This window comes from Sorex fumeus, unplaced genomic scaffold (genome assembly GCF_029834395.1).
Source record: "Sorex fumeus unplaced genomic scaffold, SorFum_2.1 ptg000002l, whole genome shotgun sequence".
Lineage (NCBI taxonomy): Eukaryota > Metazoa > Chordata > Mammalia > Eulipotyphla > Soricidae > Sorex > Sorex fumeus.
Window position 1 is genome coordinate 6315061 of NW_026606059.1, and position 18600 is coordinate 6333660.

Consider the following 18600-nt stretch of genomic DNA (forward strand, 5'->3'; position numbering starts at 1 on the left):
TTGGAGCATCAGCTGGTTAGTCGAAGAGGCCTTTGATCTTGTGAACACACATCTACCGTTGAGTATTACACCACTTTTGTGATAAAATGTCTTTTATTCTCTGGCACACACCAAATACCTTTATTATTCTTTGAGCAATGATGCGGTGCTCCTGGGTAATGAAATACTGTGTGTCTGAAAGACTTAGCCTCACGCCAGGGACAATAAACACGAACTATCACTTTTATTATCTTGGGACAGGATTTTTTTTTAAGGGAAGATTTCTGAATAGAGAGACGGAACTGTTAGAATCATTTGGGTAGCTCAAGAATAATCAGTCATTGGTGGATTTCAGACTTCACATTAGTGAGAATGTTGCCCTTCCCACAGCATCATAACTCCTAACATATTCAAATGCTCATTTCCTTAGACTCTTCGAAGGTACCTCTTAGCCTTTCCTGTTTTCCTCACAAAGGGTACTGGGACAAAGGCTGTCATTGTTCTCACAAGGCAGGTGCCTCCACCAGCCTGGGAAGGAGTTCCAGAGATATGGTAATTAACATATTTTTCTTAATCTTGCTTTTATTGTTAATCTCCAAAGCATGAAAGTGGTTGGCCAGTTGATTAAACTAAGAGAACAACAGATCTGAAAGGAAGGCAGCCCCGCGGAATACACACCCTAACATGGCCCATTCTGTGGAAGTATACCTACAAGTGAATCCCAACTTAAAGGACCAAACTAAACACTTGAAGTTAACGATGTGGCTATGTTTTCTGGATTGATGATTGGCAGACTAGCTAATGAAGTATAACACAATCTGCAGGGTAAAACACAGGCGTTCTTTGATTTCTTCTGGAAAGAGACGTGATCCTGTTTAGAACTGATCAACGATCAGAAGCTCCTGGTCTTTGAGAGCACATGCAGTAAAGCAGCCCAGCACCCTCTATTGCAACAGCACTGACCCTGAGCTGTGACTGTCCATAGGATGGATAAGTGAACCTTTGCATACATGCTAAGGAAAGAAGGCCACGGGGATTGGGCCTCTTTACCCACTTGGTACCGTCTCAGAAAATTTCAGGTTAAGAGGCCAGGTTAAGTGTCCTTAGGAGAGAACATTTCAGTTAAAATGCCCTATGTATGCTTCATTTGTCAGCCACGTCGGGTTCAAGCATCACCATCTGCACTCTTAATCCACCTCACAGTGACAGAGGCAACAATCAGTTCCCTTATGGTGACAGAATGTGAGGTTTTTAAAAATTAAAACATAAGACGCACAACAACACACACAGCAATATTTTCTTTTTTTCTTTTTCTTTTTGGGTCACACCCGGCGATGCTCAGGGGTTACTCCTGGCTCTGCACTCAGGAATTACTCCTGGCAGTGCTCAGGGGACTACATGGGATGCTGGGGATCGAACCCGGGTCGGCTGTGTGCAAGGCAAACACCCTACCCGCTGTGCTATCACTCCAGCTCCACACAGCAATATTTTCAAAAGCATCGGTTAAAAAAGCTGGTTCAGACGGAAGCACAAGAATGGCACTTGCATTCTGCAGGTGCTGTCTGCGGACAAAAACACTTCCTTTCGATGAAACGAGCATTATTCAGTGTTGAGTCCTGGAGGACATCGCCAGGGAGGCTGGTCTTCAGTTTATTTTCTTTTGGCCAACAAAATGATCCATGAGGTTGAGGCCACCCATATACTCAAGAACAAGCTGTGCAGTCTTGGTGGGCAGCAGGCTGAAAAGAGCATGACAAGACACTTGGTCACTTCACCAGCTTAGCCAAAAAGGGCCATCACTGACTTAACCCAGATGAAGTCATCCGCTTAAGCAAGCATTAAGCATGTGCACGTTTTGGGTCATCCCAGGCTTGTTCGAAGACGGACACTAACCCCGGTTTCCCGATCTGCCCTAGTTTTCCGAGGCTTTGGCTCATTTTGCCTATCAATTTCCAAAGGTCCAATACACTGTGTCATGACTGACAGAGGCAGTGAAGCCCTGTGGAACCGAAGGAGATGCGCTTGAATTCCAGCTCTATTATTCCCAGAGCTAGTTGAGGAAGAAACTGAGCACACATGTCTCAGTTTCTTCCAGTGTGTGTGAAGGAGGTCATCGATCTTTCTTCCTGGAACTGCTGTGAGGAGAAGATGCTATGGTTCCCCTGACCTTTGGCAAAACCTAACTGAGCCTGTTTATCTTCCCCATCTCCACTGGCTCCGCCTGACAGAATGTTCTAGAACTGCTCGTCCTGAGGATCACTGCAGAGCATGGAGAGGAACAGTAAAAAGAACAGCTGGTTCAGAGGGGGAGGTTCAGGATGGGACCCGGGGCTGGAATTTCAGGGAGCAGCCCAGGGTACCACCTCATATGGTCCTGCCCTCTTCGGCTTAAGCTCTCCAGTGAAGTGTTCTCTATTAGACCACCTTGAGGCTCAGACTAAAAATCAAACTTCAACTTGAACCTTTGGATCTCACACTTCCTATTTCTTCAATGCTCTTATGACCACACAGAATTTCCCCCCTTACCTGTTTGTTGGTTTGTTCTCCACCACTACAACACCCCCAAAGCTATTTCCATAGGGGCAGGGTCTCTTGTTTCTAATTCTTTGCTAACAAACCCAGATCCGAGAATGTCAGCAAAGCACGGTACACAGTAGCAACTGCTAACACCCACTGAAGGGACATTTGAAGAAAATGTGTGATAGGTGTGAAGAAAATGAAATGACGTGTGTGATATTATCCCTCTTTCCATGTTTCAAAGCCCACTCAGGGACTATGTGGGTCTCTCTCAAACGAGGATCCTGAGCAAATAAAAGTAGCTATCACCCTGTAATTATTTGAAAAACTAGAACGATGTGCTATGTGCTTCCTAATCAGCATTACTAGACTGCAAAACTTTATATACTTTTTTTTTTCTTTTTTGGGTCACACCCGGCGATGCACAGGGGTTACTCCTGGTTCTGCATTCAGGAATTACTCCTGGCGGTGCTCAGGGGACCATATGGGATGCTGGGGATTGAACCCGGGTTGGCTGTGTGCAAGGCAAACACCCTACCCACTGTACTATATCGCTCCAGCCCCTAGACTGCAAAACCTTTAGTAGGTAAGTACCTGCCTCACTGTGAACACTCACTAATCTAGAAGCTGTGAGAGCACTAATCATAAGTAAACACACAAAAGAGAACAAGGGGTACGTGGAGAGTCAGATTTAGTGAATTATAATTACATATTTCAAATTGCAATCTTAGTGGATTATAACCCCATATTGCAAAATACTGTCTACCTTTTCTCCATATGACTTTTGTAAGACCTGTAACCCCTGTGACAGATAAAAAGAATCTAGGAGTTTCTGGGTTCAGTATGTGCACACAATTAACTGAAGCAGAAAGACATTTCCTTATACAGAGGTCACTAACTACCAACCACGGGCTAGATGTGAAGCATGTGGCATCTATGTGAAAAATACCTGAAAGAGAAATTAGCCAGAGTGCTGAAGAGGAAATCTGGAGCCCGTGGACGTTAAGATGATACAGATGTCAAGATAATCGTTCGAGAAAGGAATGCACTTCCTTGAAAAACAGAAAGCCCTGTGTGTGTGTGTGTGGGGGGGGGGGGGTAGACTCTTACAGCTCAGGTGATGAATTGAAAGAGAGAATCAATAGCTGCTTCAGCAAGTCGGCCTCACTGTTCCTACAGTGGGTTACGTGGTAGCGAAAGGCAACTAAGGAGACTCAGCACCCAAGCCCAGCAGAGGACTTAGGCAGATGGGCAGAGGGAAACTAGTGTGCTTCTGAGGAGGGCTTAGTGCTTCAGATGCCCGCCTCTTACCTACCGATTCTTTGATCCTCGTCTAGTACAACTTTATTCTTACTGGCATTCTGCCCATGCTACAGATTCCTGATACATTCGGCTCAGACATGGGCCTTGGCATTGGGCCCCTGTGCTGGGAGGAAACAAGAGTGATTCCGACATGATGATTCTATGGGTAGGAAACACTACAAAGGATTTCTCTTAAGAGCCTCATTTCAGTCTGTCCACAGATCATCCAGGAAATCCAACCCAATCCTGAGATGACTGGAAAGACCTAATACCGTTTTCCAGACTCAGAAAGAAAGTCCACACAGCAAAGAGGCAAACTTAAGACTCCGTTGGAAAAACGGGCACAATGGAGGATCAAAATTCACTAAACAGATACTTTGAAAGTGCCTCATCCTTAAGAGACTGGAAGAAGTTGTTAACTGACATATTAGCAAGTCCAGAGTAGCTGATCTTGTTACCTTTTCAAAATCATCACGATGTACAAAAATCTTGGCATATACAAGTACACTTGTTCTTGCAAGATAGCATCAACTATCTTATTGGCTGCATATTCTGGTTCCAGAATTGGCAAAAGTAAAGGGAAGCTGGAAGATTAAAAGAAAACAAATGAATATAGAACATTCTTAATATTAGGGATCAACAAGGTTATAAAATCATTCATCATCTATTATTTTCTTTGCCTCCTTGATTTGATTGATTGTGATCTTTACTTACTTATCATCAAGATGGTAAGAACAGCCAGAATTTCAAATGGAAAATAAGAATCCCAATGAATACACGGAGGCTGGACTATGCGTTATGGGAAACCATATTCAACAGGGAGTCTCAATGACAGGCTTGGAGTGATAGCACAGTGGTAGGGCGTTTGCCTTGCCTGCAGCCAGCCCGGCCGAGCCAGGTTCGATTCCTCTGACCCTCTTGGAGAGCCTGGCAAGCTACCGAGAGTATTCAATATGCCAAACAGAGTAACAAGAAGTCTCACAATGGAGACGTTACTGGGCCCGCTCGAGCAAATCGATGAACAATGGCAGTGTTTGTTTGGGCAGTCTCAATGACTATTGCAAAGCAAGTCTTAGAAAACACCTGTTTGTCACCAATAATACCAAATTGGAAACTGGAGGCCCTTCCTGAGTCATGTTGTGGAATGAGGAGGAAGCTGGGTGTCCGATAGGGCATGTGCCAAGAGCAGGAAGGATACGGGCAAGAATCTCGGGGCAGGCTCTGAGTCACACACAACTCCACGTATGTTATCAGTTTCTTAAACATGAACGCATTTTGAGTAAGACAGGTACTCTGAAATCTATCATCAATCAGGCTGAATCCTTGAAAAATACTGTTTTAAACAACTTTTTAAAAAAAGATGCTGTGGTATATATCCTCAACAGAATAATAAACTGAAAAAAAAAGGAAAAGGTGGAATTGTGCTTTGGTGGATAAAATAAATGAATTTGAATAAATGAATTTGAGGTGACTATGCAAGTAAATACGTAATGGAGTGAAAGGTAACAGACAGCTTTACTCACAGGTAGAATCTGAACACCTAAAGCAAATAAATTGACCAGTAACAACAAAATAGCCTCCCAGACTCAGTATAAACCAAGGGAAAGGGGTGGGAGTGTGAGCAGCTCATCTTTCTAGTGCGGGGCGGGGGGGGGGGGGGATTGCACAGGGGTGTGACAATCATCCCTATACAGGTATGACTATACCTATAATATACCAAACAGCTGAACTCCACACTGTGATAAACCCACGGTAAACAGATAGAAAGAAAGAACATAGGTGGAAAATGATGTTTGTTTGTGGGCCACACCTGATGGTGTGCAGGCTGACTCCTGGATCTGCAGTCAGGTCACTCCTGCTGGGGTTAGGGGGCCACAGGGAAGGCCATGGACTGAACCCGGGTAGGCCACATTCAAGGCAATGGCCTTACCTGCTGTACCATAGCCTGGGTCCCAAATCATTATTTTTTTTAAATGCAATTTCTTTGAAACCAAGGAACTCACCCAGTACTACAACCATCAAACATTCCAGTGTTTATAAAAAATGGACACACGATTGTGGTTTTAATTCCCCCTTTTTTCTGGCCGAACAATTCCACAAGTACAGATTCAGCAAATCCGAAGGCTGCAAATTTACTTGCACAGTAATCTAAAAAGGACAAACACAGCTACTGTATATTTTAAAGTCATATTTCTTCATCATACTAACATTGACAGAGTGGAGTACCGATTTCACAGTTCTAATGTTGTGTGACCTTGGTCTTCTCTCATTGGAAAGGCGTGTCTGGACAGGGTCTCAGTGGTCAGTTGTCAAGGCTGGTTGGCAGGGCCACGTGGATCCCTGGAGGGGTGGGGGCATGGGAGTGGTCTGCTCTGCCATGTGAACGTAGGGTCAGAGACTGGTCACTTCGCATGGGACACAAGGGTCCACTTCTTGTTTCAAAGAACTTCAACCCATCAGGAAGATTCACATGAGAAATGAAATAATATTGGCGGAGGAGTGCAGATGAGAGAGGTCAGTGGCAAGAAGATTGCACTCATTTGCGAGATATAAAGAAGACGTAGGATGAGACTAATGCCCAAGGACAGTAGAAACAAGGGCCAGGTAGACTGGCCAATAGTTGGAAGCTTGCCACAAGTTGCAGGAGGTAGGGGAAGGGCAGTTAGGGCAGAGAAGGGACCATTGGCAATGATCGTTGGAAGTGATCACTCTGGACAAGAAGTGAGAGCTGAAAGAAGGTAACGGAGTTATACCCGATAACCACTCAGTACCTGTACCACAAACCATTAATACCCAAAAGGAAAGAGAGAGAGAGAGAGAGAGAGAGAGAGAGAGAGAGAGAGAGAGAGAGAGAGAGAGAGAGAGAGACGGAGACAGGGAGGAGAAGGGGAAGCTTCCCCAACAAGAGTTCCCACATCACAATCTTTTAAACAGAAAAAAAGGAAGAGAAGTCAGCTAGGGGTTGGTAATAAGATTTAAGTTTTCTCCCAAATGGCTTTGTTCCATTTTCAGGGAAAACACAAAGGATTGGTCACTGCCTCTTAAGCATGTTCAAAGTGCAGGGGAAGTGGGACGTGGCACTCTTGTCAGATCTGACCCGTCTGTCTTCAGTCACACGCCCAACAGCTGGATATCCATTTCACGGAACAGAAATAATTGTAGAAGGAAAGACACTGATATATTCAGGTACTTTCTTTGCCTCACACATTTAACAGAGCCGCATTTACTGGCTCTTCCAAAAAGCAGCTACTACAGGTGGCAAGAACCAAGAGCTATGAGGATGAGTCATGGGGACAGTGACCATGGTGACACAGGGAGGGGAGGGTACAGGGGCCCCGAGCAACTCCTAGGATCATGTGGAGCATCTGGTACAAAGATTGCTCCAGTGGAGCCTCTCAACCCTCAAGATGTTGATGAGATGTTTTGCCCTGTGATTGGCTCATCTTATTCTACATCAAACCCCTCGTCATTCTGAGGCAGGGGGGGCCAAGTCCACAGGTCGCTAAAGGTCTGTACTTGCTTCTGAGGTGAAGTGAGAGTGAGTAGAGATAAAATGTTGGCAAATAATTACGTGGTGCTGTGACACACTACTGTTATTTTAAAGAACCGTCAACTAATCAAACATAAGAGAGAGGCGGTGAAAATGCCCGACACATTCTAAGCAGAGTGGAAGAAAAGTCCATGGTAGAGATATGTACAGACAGACTGGTAATGGTTGGGAGACTGGTGGTTCGTGTAGATTCTGAAGAAACCTCAGTAGGCAACTGAAATGAACTCTACTAAGACAGCATCGAACTCAAAATAGGTTGCTTAGCCCCAAAGTGTTAGTGTCTAGTTGACAGTTGGCAAATTGATTCTCTATTATCTGGTTGTTGTGGCTTTCTTTCTTTCTTTCTTTCTTTCTTTCTTTCTTTCTTTCTTTCTTTCTTTCTTTCTTTCTTTCTTCCTCTCTCTTTCTTTCTTTCTTTCTTTCTTTCTTTCTTTCTTTCTTTCTTTCTTTCTCTCTCTCTCTCTTTCTTTCTCTCTCTCTCTTTCTTTCTTTCTTTCTTTCTTTCTTTCTTTCTTTCTTTCTTTCTTTCTTTCTTTCTTTCTTTCTTTCTTTTAAATGTAGGAGTACTGCTTTTTATTCAGCCACTGCTTATGCTGATTGATTTGGGCATAAATTCCACGGTGGTTAGCTTTCTAATGGGTGATTCCCAGGAGACTGTGTAAACCAGTCAGAACGCTTGCTCCAGGAATGCCCTGGTGAGTAAGAAAAAAAAGCTTCTGCTCTTCTGAGAGCCAGATCTTGAGTTGGTCCAAGATGCTGAGGAATCTTTTTGCCTCTCCATGGCTAATGTCAAGTCATTTGGAGGGAGAAGGAAACAATAACCACTTCTTATAAGTTTTCAAGTAGCAGAGGAGCATAGAGGTTAGTTAATTTTAGATTTCTTGGGGGTAGAGAAACTTCCTCCAAATGCAAAGCCAGGGACATAACTTTATGGAAACTTCCTCCTAACTGTCCCAGTAACAGTGCTACTTCAATTCCGGGCACAGTGATTATGCTAATCACTGGTGTAAAAACATGGATCAGTGAAGTTGCCCCCTCTCTTTAAAACTCAGTGGACGGCATAAAACCAGCTTATTCCAAAGTGCATAGTTGCAGTCAATAAATCTGATGGACAATCTGATGCATCAGGAACTTGCCCCTCACTTCTTTTCTACACCTCTCCATGTGGTACCCTTTATTATCAGGGCATCAAAACTTTAAAAATACAGGGAAATGACCAATTCATTGTGTTTTCCCTGTATCTTTATATGTGTTTCTATGTTGAATAACAATTTCTTTTTTTTTTAACAGCATGGTATAAAAGATAACATCTATTAAAGAAAAAGTACATGTTCTGTGTTTCATTCAGAGCTACGTTGTAAGTTTAAGTTCTGCAAAATACTACATTTTTCTTACCTGCCAGTCCATTTATTCCAACCAATCCTGCTGCACTTGAAATGCAAACCAAGTGTCCATGGTTCTCAGCGAGCATAGCAGGTAGGAAGGCTTTGTAAGTCTAGGAAGAGCAACGGAAACTGTTAATGTTTCACATCCAATTTCATATCTTTCTCCAGAGTTTATATGATCACTGTGCTGAAGGTTTTTAAGCTCATAGAGATACACAAAGACTCTGGGATAAAATTAGTCAAACGTGTGGGAGGTAAGTCTCCTAACTAGTTTATCCTGTTTCATCAGAATTATCCTGATGGCAATTCCAATATTATTACAAGTAACTTGTTGAGACGTATATATTTCTTATATTTAATTTTCAAGAGCACAATTTTAAGACACGAATTGAAGCAGTATATTCCAAATCTGAGCAGCCACAGTCCCCAAATCAGTAAGTGTACTTGAGAGCACAATTATTTAATAATTATTTAGATTTCCTTTCCTTGTCTCATGTATTTTTTTTGATTTTTCTCAACATTGTTCTCAGCATATGCCAGTGCTAGTTTCACTTAAAAATATCACTTTGTATTTTTATATGTGTTTCTACTTTGAATAACGATTTATTTTTTTTAATTTAGATTTTTATTAGTGAAACGCCATGAGGTACAGTTGTAGATTTACAAATTTTTGTGCTTGGATTTCAGTCATAGAATGACAGATTTCTTATTTTTACAGCATGATATAAAAGATAACATCTGTTAAAGAAAAAGTACATGTTTTATGTTTCATTGCTTTCAAAGTTCCACTTTGGTGGGAGATGCAGAGAAAGAAGGGGAACTGAGGGTAGGGAGCACTGGAGGAGAAGTATTCTTTAACAAAGAAGTACTTAATCAACATTAGTAATCGTGTATATAGCATGCATTAAATAGAACACTTTTCATTATTTAAAAAATATGAACAATATAAAATCCAACAAGGGATCTTTAAAAGCTATAGAGCCTTTGTATGTCCGTAGACAGCCATATCAAGGCTGGAGAAGGAAAAGCAGTGGCCCAGTAAATGCCTGGTCTGTGAGGAGTTCTGTCCACTGTTCCACAGGGTTGGGAAGAGCACTGTGAGTCTCTAGCAACGAAGTGGTGCTTTGTTGAGTGCTTTAAAAAGGCAGAAAAGTTTAAACCATGAAATTTGCATAGAAGAGTATCATGCTAAGTGAAATGAATCAGAGAGAAAGGGACAGACATAGGATGACTGTACTCATTTGTAGAATATAAAGTAACATAATAGGAGACTAATACCTAAGGATAGTAGAAATAAGGGCCAGGAGGATCGCTCACAGCTTGGAAGATGGCCTCACATTATGGGGGAAAAGGCAGCTGGGATACGGAAGGGACCACTAAGTAAATGATGGTTGGAAGGTTCGCTCAGGATGGGAGATGTGTGCTGAAAGTAGACTTAAGGACCAAACATGATGGCCACTTAGCACCCATATTGCAAATCATAACACCCCAAAGGAGAGAGTAAGAGGGAATGTGTCTGCCACAGAGGCAGGGGGTGGGTGGGCGGGAGGGACACTGGGACCATTGGTGGTGGAGAATGGACACTGGTGGAGGGATGGGTGCTCGAATATTGTATGACTGAAACCTAATCACAATAGCTTGTAAGCCTGTAACTATCTCACGGTGATTCATTAAAATAAAAAAGAGGGAGAGAGAAAAAAAAGGCATGGAAGATTCCCAGAGAGAGAGAGAGAGAGAGAGAGAGAGAGAGAGAGAGAGAGAGAGAGAGAGTGTGGGGAGAGAGAGCAGGGGAATGTTGGTGATTTGGGAACAATATGGAGAAGGGGGATAGGAAGGACTCAGGGGAAAAAAAGCCCACAAAAGTTAAACAAGAAGAGACTTTTACGGAGACTCTGGTCTTTGGCTTCTTCCTGACGATGCAGTTTATCATCAGGCTAATAGGGGTACATATGGGAGAGACTGGACAGGCCTCTGGGAATGGGTCCTGAAGGGGAGTGGTGTCCACTCAGTAGGAGCCCCGTCTTTCCCCGACAGCTACACAGAATGCCAAGAACACCACCTGGACCAGTATATTTCTGGTGAAATGCAGGATCCAAAGCTGCTCGAGGAGAGTGTAACAGGAAGATCCTGTGGAATTTAGGAGGAGGCTGGAGGGGTGGCAGAGAGCTCCGGGATTTGCCCCGGCCAGAGGGAGAGAACTTTTCCAGGGCACGAAGGGCTGTGAGTGGGTCGGAAGGAAAAGGGCTCAAGAACTGGGAGAGGGAGAAGGAGAGATTGCGTGGTGGGAACGACACGGCTCGTCTCAGATAAAGTCAGAGAAATCTAATGTTCTTCTGAACACCGTGTAAAGGTTTGTGTTCCTGTATGTCACGGCAAGCAGTCACCAGGATATGGGGAGAAACCCGTTACGATGCTGAGGGAGAAGACTGTACCTCTTGACTTAGCCTGATCCACGGAGCCTTTCGTACTGGTGATGCTTATTCACTTTCAAAAGAGTTTCAGTGTGGGCAAAAGTTAGGGTACACCAGGTCCCCGGGCGTGGAGCCTCGGGCAAGCCTTTGAATGAATCCCTTCTCCTCCAGAGATGCTTCAGAGCATCTGCACGAGACCCCTAGGAGGGTCCCTCACAGAACTGACAAACAGTAAATGACAGCAACCACATGGACTGCTCTGCCTTGACCAAAGTAGAGATTGAGGGACACAGAGTTTCAGTCAGATCAGGAGAAGACAACTGGGTAGACAAGGACAGTCTAAAGTGGAAAGCCTGTGACATATTGAGATACTAATAATAATGTCAGAGAACATTAGGAACGCACTTCCAATTTAGCACAACAACAACAAACTAAAACATAATTACCCATAAGTGTGCTTTGAAATTCACATCAAAAGATTTTTCCATAAGCCCATCTGGGCAACTGAGGAACTTTTTCCCGGTGACGATGCCGGCGTTGTTGATCAGTATGGAAACATCACCAACTTCTTTTTTAACCTGAATTGAGTAATGTGAATAATATCATTAGTATAGAAATTCCACATATGATTACAGATCAATTTCTCCATAACCTTATATTTTCTCTTTTTTGGCTTCTGACCATACCCAGGGGTTCTCAGGGGCCACTCCTGGCACTGCATGGGGGACCCTGTGGTGCCAGAGGTCTAACCTAAGGCTCCAGCATCCTGCATCCCGGCATTTGGAGTTAGTTCCCTATTCCCAATTTTATCCAGCTTCCATTCTTGTTATCTCACCCTGAGTGTACACAATCTGAAAACAGAGGCTCTCGAATCCATACCCCCTTCCTGAGCCCTCAGTGTACTGCAAATCCAAATCCTTTCCCTCTCATTTCTGGTCCTTCTACTGGTTCCATAGTCAGAGCTGTTCCGTCATTCAGTGATTAGTAACTTGGTTCTATGCTTTGTCTAAGTAACATGTCATTTAAGTTTATGGCTCGTGTGTAAGACATTATAAACAAATGTCACATAAAGCCAGATTTAGCGCATCTAGAGATGGGACAGAGTAGGAGGAAACATTTTAAGCATTCAGTATAGCTCAGAACCAGTTGGTCCTGTCTTTAGCTGGTTGGTTCTCTTCTTCCTATTGTACATTTTAGTCATAAGGGATCCCTCCCTCAAAAGGGAGGTGACAGTAGGCCTAGCTTGCTCCTGCGATGGGAACCAGTCAGTCCTCAGTGATCATGCAAAAAATTAAAATCTGGGGGTGACCTTGAGGCCCTTGCCTAGAGTCAATCTTCAGCTTGTGGCCTTTCATATCAGGTGAATGTAGTGACCGTCATCTGCACCTCCCAATCCAAGGTCAAAAGAAGCCACTAGTTATGGTAGCCATGCCAACAAGCCGCTCACAGCAGTGACACAGCTGAGTTGAGTGTCCGTGCTACAGTCTGGGGATTGGCACTCGCTTTCCTGCTGCCTTGGGTATGGAGAAGGAGGTACTAACAATGCCAGGGGGGTGTTGCCATCTCTCTCATTTGCTGTTGTGGCAGAAGGTCCCAGTACCAGTAATAGTTCCTCATTTGTCTGAAGCCATATCCTACTTCAAGTATAAAATATATCCATAGATTGGAGCTGAAGCGATGGTACAGCAAGTAGGGCATTTGCCTTGCATGTGGCCGACCCAGGTTCGATTTCCAACATCCCTTACGGTTCTCCGAGCTCTGACAGGACTAATTCCTGAGAGCAGAGCAAGGAATAACCACTGTGCATCGCTGGGTGTGACCAAAAAAGTAAAAAAAAAATAGCACAGATATACATATTACACATTTTTCTCTTAGGTAAGCATTCAAAGGCATCATGAGGATTTGATCTCTGCTACACTACAGTCCCGTATGTGAATTAACCAAATAATGAACCAATGGTAAGGCAATAAAACATTCATCTTTGGAAAGAGGGTAAGTTTGTCAGTATTGTGTTGTTTGATAAAAAGAGTCCAGGGCTCCAGGGATCCCTTCGAAGAGAAAGTACTAATTTTTATTTGCTCTGCTTTTGTTTTGGGGACCATGTATGGCTGTACTCAGGGCTTACTCCTGGCTGTGTCCTCAGGGATCTCTCTTGGTGGGACTCAGAGGGTCATACAGGTGCCAAGGATTGAAACTGAGTTGGCCGTTTTCAAGGCAATTGCCCCACCTGCTGTACTATCTCTTTAGATCTGGAAAAGTCTAGTCTTTAATTAGTTTTTCTCTTCCTCCTCCTCCTGTTCCCCTTCCTTCTCTTTCTTGAAATACTCCTTCTGGTAAGAATGTGGCAATAGTTTGCTCAACCATAGATGATGACTCTAGCATAACTATGCATACCTGCTTGCTCTGACTTCTCCATGGTTAGCCATATTATGAGAACAGGGCGTTGCAGGAAGGCATTCCAGTATCTAACACAAAACTGCCCAAGAAAATGGATTTGAGTTTCCCGAGCTCTGTTTATCAGTGGCAGCAGGCAACAGAACAAGGTCAGCTTCTCTCAGGGACTTCGGCAAGTTTAAAAGGTGAAAAGATCCTGAGATTTAACTGTAGGCATCAGGAGTCATCTATATATTATTAAGAAATTTTCAGAAATAAAGTGCTTTTTCCCTCTGCTGGACCCATGAAGTTGATTAGTTAATTAGGTCTGTCAGTCAAAATTGATTATGATTTGGCTCATCTAAGACCTAGATTTTGGGGTCACCTAATTAAATGTGGGGTTCGCAATTAAAAATTAATTGATGAGGGCAGAGACAGCAGTACATTGGATAGGGCGTTTGCCTTGCACACTGCTGATGCAAGGTGTGGTGCACACACACAAAATAATTATAACTTAGGAGCAATAGCACAGCGGGTAGGGCGTTCGCCTTACAAGCGGCCAACATGGCCGACCCGAGTTCGATTCCTCCGCCCCTCTCGGAGAGCCCGGCAAGCTACCGAGAGTATTCGATATGCCAGACACAGTAACAACAAAGTCTCCAATGGAGACGTTACTCGGCCCGCTCGAGCAAATCGACGATCAACGGGAGGGCCTTTACCTTTACCTTTTACCATAGATATTTGATTAGTATGTGTTTTATATACCCAGAATCACATAAAAGTTTCTGTGGCAAAAAGAGCTCATGAGTGAAGGAAGTTTAAGAAGCTGGTCTGTGGGATCATAATCATTAAGTATGCAACAGGACAAGCCATGTCCTGGGTGAGTGACACATCTTCAGTCTGGTTTTGTGTTTCTTGTTCAAAATAATCTTCCATCAAGGATGCCGAGTAGTAAAGGTGCACTTCCTGAGCTTACTGCTAAGTAACATTCTCCAGGGCAGGACACTTGTTGCCAAGATTGTAAAGGTCTCTCTGGAGCCACAGTACTGTCCTGTGCTCGGAATACTTTTCCCTTGACTAACTCCTCTTTGCAGTACTTCACTATCCTCTAAGACTTTCCTTCTACTCAGACAAAGAAGTGGAGATGGTTAGTGTTTACAGGGAAAGTAGTTTTTCTCTCTCAATTTCACAAAAGCATATACTTAATTGTCTTCAAGACTTCAAAGAACGGAATAATAATCCATATCACTTCGACCATTTCTGACAACAAAGGGCCTTAGACAGACACGGAGAAGTGGGAGTTCATGACTTAGCACCTTATATTAGTTTGCTCAATATATGAAAATCTTTCACTTCGAACACGAGTTGGGTTTTGCTGAAAAGTGGGGAAGTTTGTCATTTGCATAAGCCAACGTGCTAGATGTTTGGCGTGTCAAGAGCACGCTGCCATATATCTGGGGCACCCTGGAGGACGGTGAGTGAGTCCCCCAACCCGCTCAACAAAGCCCCAGCAGTTGTAAACCTCCAGAGCCCACTTGCCTCCAGGCCCACGGCCTATCTCCACAGGCTTGGATGAGCCTCATCTATGAGTGAATCTGCTGAAAAACTCAGGAATGTGGGTTTTGTGACTGAAATCTCCAGGCTCTCACGGAGTCAGAAATGGGTGACCTCCCCCATCTACCTGTTCTTCCAGGAGCCTGGCAGTCACGCCCACAAATTGACTCTGGAGCCATATAAGCTCACTAACAGCCACGATCCAGAGACTAACATATAAATCTCAGAAGAGAGCAACACCCTGCAGAAAGACCTCCTGATCCCAAAGTCACCATCCAGTTAAAAAAAATTAACTCCAGCTGTATCACTCTATTTAAAATTTCAGAATTCCTGGAGTGACATCTCACTCACACTCTACACCACTGATGTACCAAGAGCAGCAAACTACATTGAATGGAGTGTAAAGTAGAAGGGAACGGATCTCATCCCAATGGAAATGTATATATAACCACAAAGGTTCAACCTGTAACAACATGTTTGTAATCTCTTAGACAAGGTTTAATGATTTCAGGGTAAGATAAAACAACCTTCACACACTTTTCTCTAAGGAAACTTTTCGGGATCATTTTTAGTGGATTATTCATAACAAGCAGCACGAAATAAATTACTTAGCATCTGCTTTGAGGGCAGGCTTGGGTGATGGTGGGAAAATTAGAAATAATGGTGGAGGGAAGGTGAAAAGGTGGCAGGACTGGTGTTGGATATTGAATGTAATAAATCAAAATTGTGAACACTTTTAACAAATAAAATTAAATTTAAAACCAAAGAGCAGAGAGCTGCCCTGGTGAAGTAGGCTGCTGTATAGACACAGATGTGCTTTGAGGGTTATTCGGGGAAGGCCATACCCACTGGTCAATTTCCCAGATTACACTGGGCAGCAGGGTGCAGCAACGGTCACAGCAGACAAATACAACGTAAAGCAGACAAAAGTTACAAGCCCCACTTGCCAGTGGCCTGTCAACTTGCTATTGGGAAACATGTCGGAAAGAGCCAGAGGATTCAACCCAGAGACAAGACACCTGGCAAGAACTTGGCTTGCACGTTTTGCTTCAGGCGGGTTTTTTTCCAACCCACTAAACCGCATATTTGTAGGCACCAAAGAAGGTGTGTTTCCAGGAGAAGATGGTGTGGAATGCCGTGTGAAGACACAGGATTCTTCCCCATAAAGACAACCCCTAAACAAGACAGGGCCCCTAAACCAAGCAAGATTTTACTTAGTTCTGATTGTTCCTATGGGGACTCTGCTTTCCTGAAAGCTTCCTTTATGTGATCGAAAGAAGAAACTGTGGTTAAGTCTTTAAGTGAGTGAAATATTCAGATTTTCTTAGGATTACAAAGGAAGTCCAAAGAAGTCCAAATAAAAGGCAAGCAGTGGGTAAGGGCTGGAGTGATAGAGCAGCTGGTATGGTGTTCACCTTGCACGTGGTCAACCTGGGTTCAATCCCTGGCACCCCAAAAGGTCCTCTGAGCCCAGCTAGGAATGATCCCTGAGTGCAGATCCAGGAGTAAGCCCTGAGCACCACTGGGTGTAGGCCCAATGCCTCATCCCCCACAAAAGGAAATCAAAGGGCACCATGGTGGGGGGAAAACAACCAGGTTTAAAATCAGACTAATGGGGTGACATTCTGGCCTACTCCTGACTTAGGCCTGAACAGGTTATTTGATATCATGGGATCTGCACGTTTACTCACAGAGGTGGATTCTACCACCTGCTTCTCTTATGTGACTGGAGTTAGCACAGTCAGGATGGCCTGGTGGTCAGAGCATGTACTCAGAATCAGCAGGTTTACGTCCAGCCAGTGTACTCTGCTGCTGCCTCTCTCTCTCTCTCTCTCTCTCTCTCTCTCTCTCTCTCTCTCTCTCAACTTATACATACAGAACCATCATGACATACACAGTTACAAAGTTGTTCATGGGGATTCAGTCATGCAGTGTTCCAACATCCGTCCCTTCACCAGTCTACATTTCCCATATCACCGGTGCCCCCAGTTTTTCTCCCACTGGTTTGCTCTCTTAATTCTGAGTGCCTTACCTGCCTGAAATTTGGTTCCTTATTTGTGAACTGGAGATAATTATTTCTTCACAGGGTTGTGATATAACACAGGCCTGGTGCTCAGCCTGTGATATTGTATACAGTGAGAGCTCAAATAGTCTAACTCCCATCCCCAAGCCTTTTTTTTTAAAGTTAAGGGATGTTGGATACAAGAGGATTGGTGTGGGAAATTGTCACCCTAACACAAAACACAAGGCGAGGATAGTCTGCTGGGTGAAATAAGCTGAACTCAGTTTAACCAGGATGGCAGTAAACACATTCCCAGGAAAGAACAGAAGAAAACACTTGAGGGTTGTTCAGATCAATGGACCAGTGAACTTAGCCAGGCAAGAACACAACAGAAAATCATCATGACTTCATCCTTTCAAGGTGTCTGCCAATTGCCTTATGAAAACATCCCCATAATATTTCTATTAAATTTTGATGATCTTACTGGCTGTTTCCAAAGTCTCTGTCAAACTCAAACAAAGGGCTGGGGTGTTGGGACCAGAGTGGGGTCCAGTGATACTGTACTGAATAAACGCCAGCCTGTGTGTCCATGGGGGCTGCCCAGGCGACCCTAAAGCCTGGACAGGTTTTAGCTGTGGGCTGTCGAACCAGTTTTACAGCTATCAGCATTAGAGTGGCACGGAGAGAGGAAACAGCAGAGACAGGCAGGGCATTGCCCCTGCTCTCCAAGAGCTCCCGCCACCTACACACTCAGCGAGCGCCTTCGGTACCTGATCTGCCACGCGATACACCTCTTCCTTCCTGCTGCAGTCACAGGTATAGGCGTGCACCTGGGCAGCCCCTGCCTCCCTGGCCAAGCGCAGCGTCTCCTCATTGCCCTCCTTGTTGATGTCCCAGAGCACAAGCACGGATCCAAGGCGGGCAAACTTCAAGGCCAAGAGCCTCCCGAGTCCACTCCCAGCGCCCGTGATGAGAACGATTTCACCGGCGACGTTCTTTCGTCGCCTTGGCACGGCGGTGAAGACCAGGGACTCCAGCATAGAGAAAACGAATTTCCCCAAGAAGACAGAGAAATTACATGCTGATCTCAAGATGGAAGCCATGTTTTGGTGGACACCTGTAAAAAAGACAGACAGACAGACCAGTTACGGACCTATGTGATCCGCCCTCTGGTTTGCGACACGGAGCTCACACACCTGAAAACAGGCACAGACCTGGAAAACGCTCCTCTCAACACTTCTTCCCTTGGCAGACTCTGAAAATATTTATTTTTATTTATCTCGGGAGGCCACTCCCAGCGTTGCTCAGGGCTTACTCCTGGCTCTGGTCTCAGGATCACTCCTGGGTATACTCAGGGGATCATATAGGGAGCCAGGGATTGAACCTGGGTCAGCCGCATGCAAGGCAAACACTGTTCCTGAACTATCTTCCTGTTCACTGTTGCTGAACTATATTCCTGACCCCGAACTCTGAATCTTCAAAGGAGAAGAAACCCCCAGCAACTCTATCTGGCCAAGTTTCACGCAG

The 18600-nt window shown here is 44.3% G+C and overlaps 1 protein-coding gene across 2 annotated transcripts; it reads right to left on the reverse strand.

Annotated features, from left to right (window-relative positions):
- Positions 1 to 1624: 1624 nt before the first annotated feature.
- SDR16C5 (short chain dehydrogenase/reductase family 16C member 5) lies at positions 1625 to 18176 on the reverse strand. Of its 2 annotated transcripts, XM_056112022.1 has the most exons (6): positions 17844 to 18176; positions 11591 to 11722; positions 8744 to 8843; positions 5802 to 5946; positions 4257 to 4382; positions 1625 to 1718 (listed from the first exon to the last, which is right to left on the reverse strand). In XM_056112022.1, the coding sequence occupies exons 1-6, from the start codon at positions 18174 to 18176 to the stop codon at positions 1625 to 1627; spliced, it is 930 nt and encodes a 309-aa protein (XP_055967997.1). The 2 variants fall into 2 exon arrangements, with proteins under 2 accessions (XP_055967997.1, XP_055968001.1); XM_056112026.1 differs by lacking the exon at positions 11591 to 11722.
- Positions 18177 to 18600: the final 424 nt, after the last annotated feature.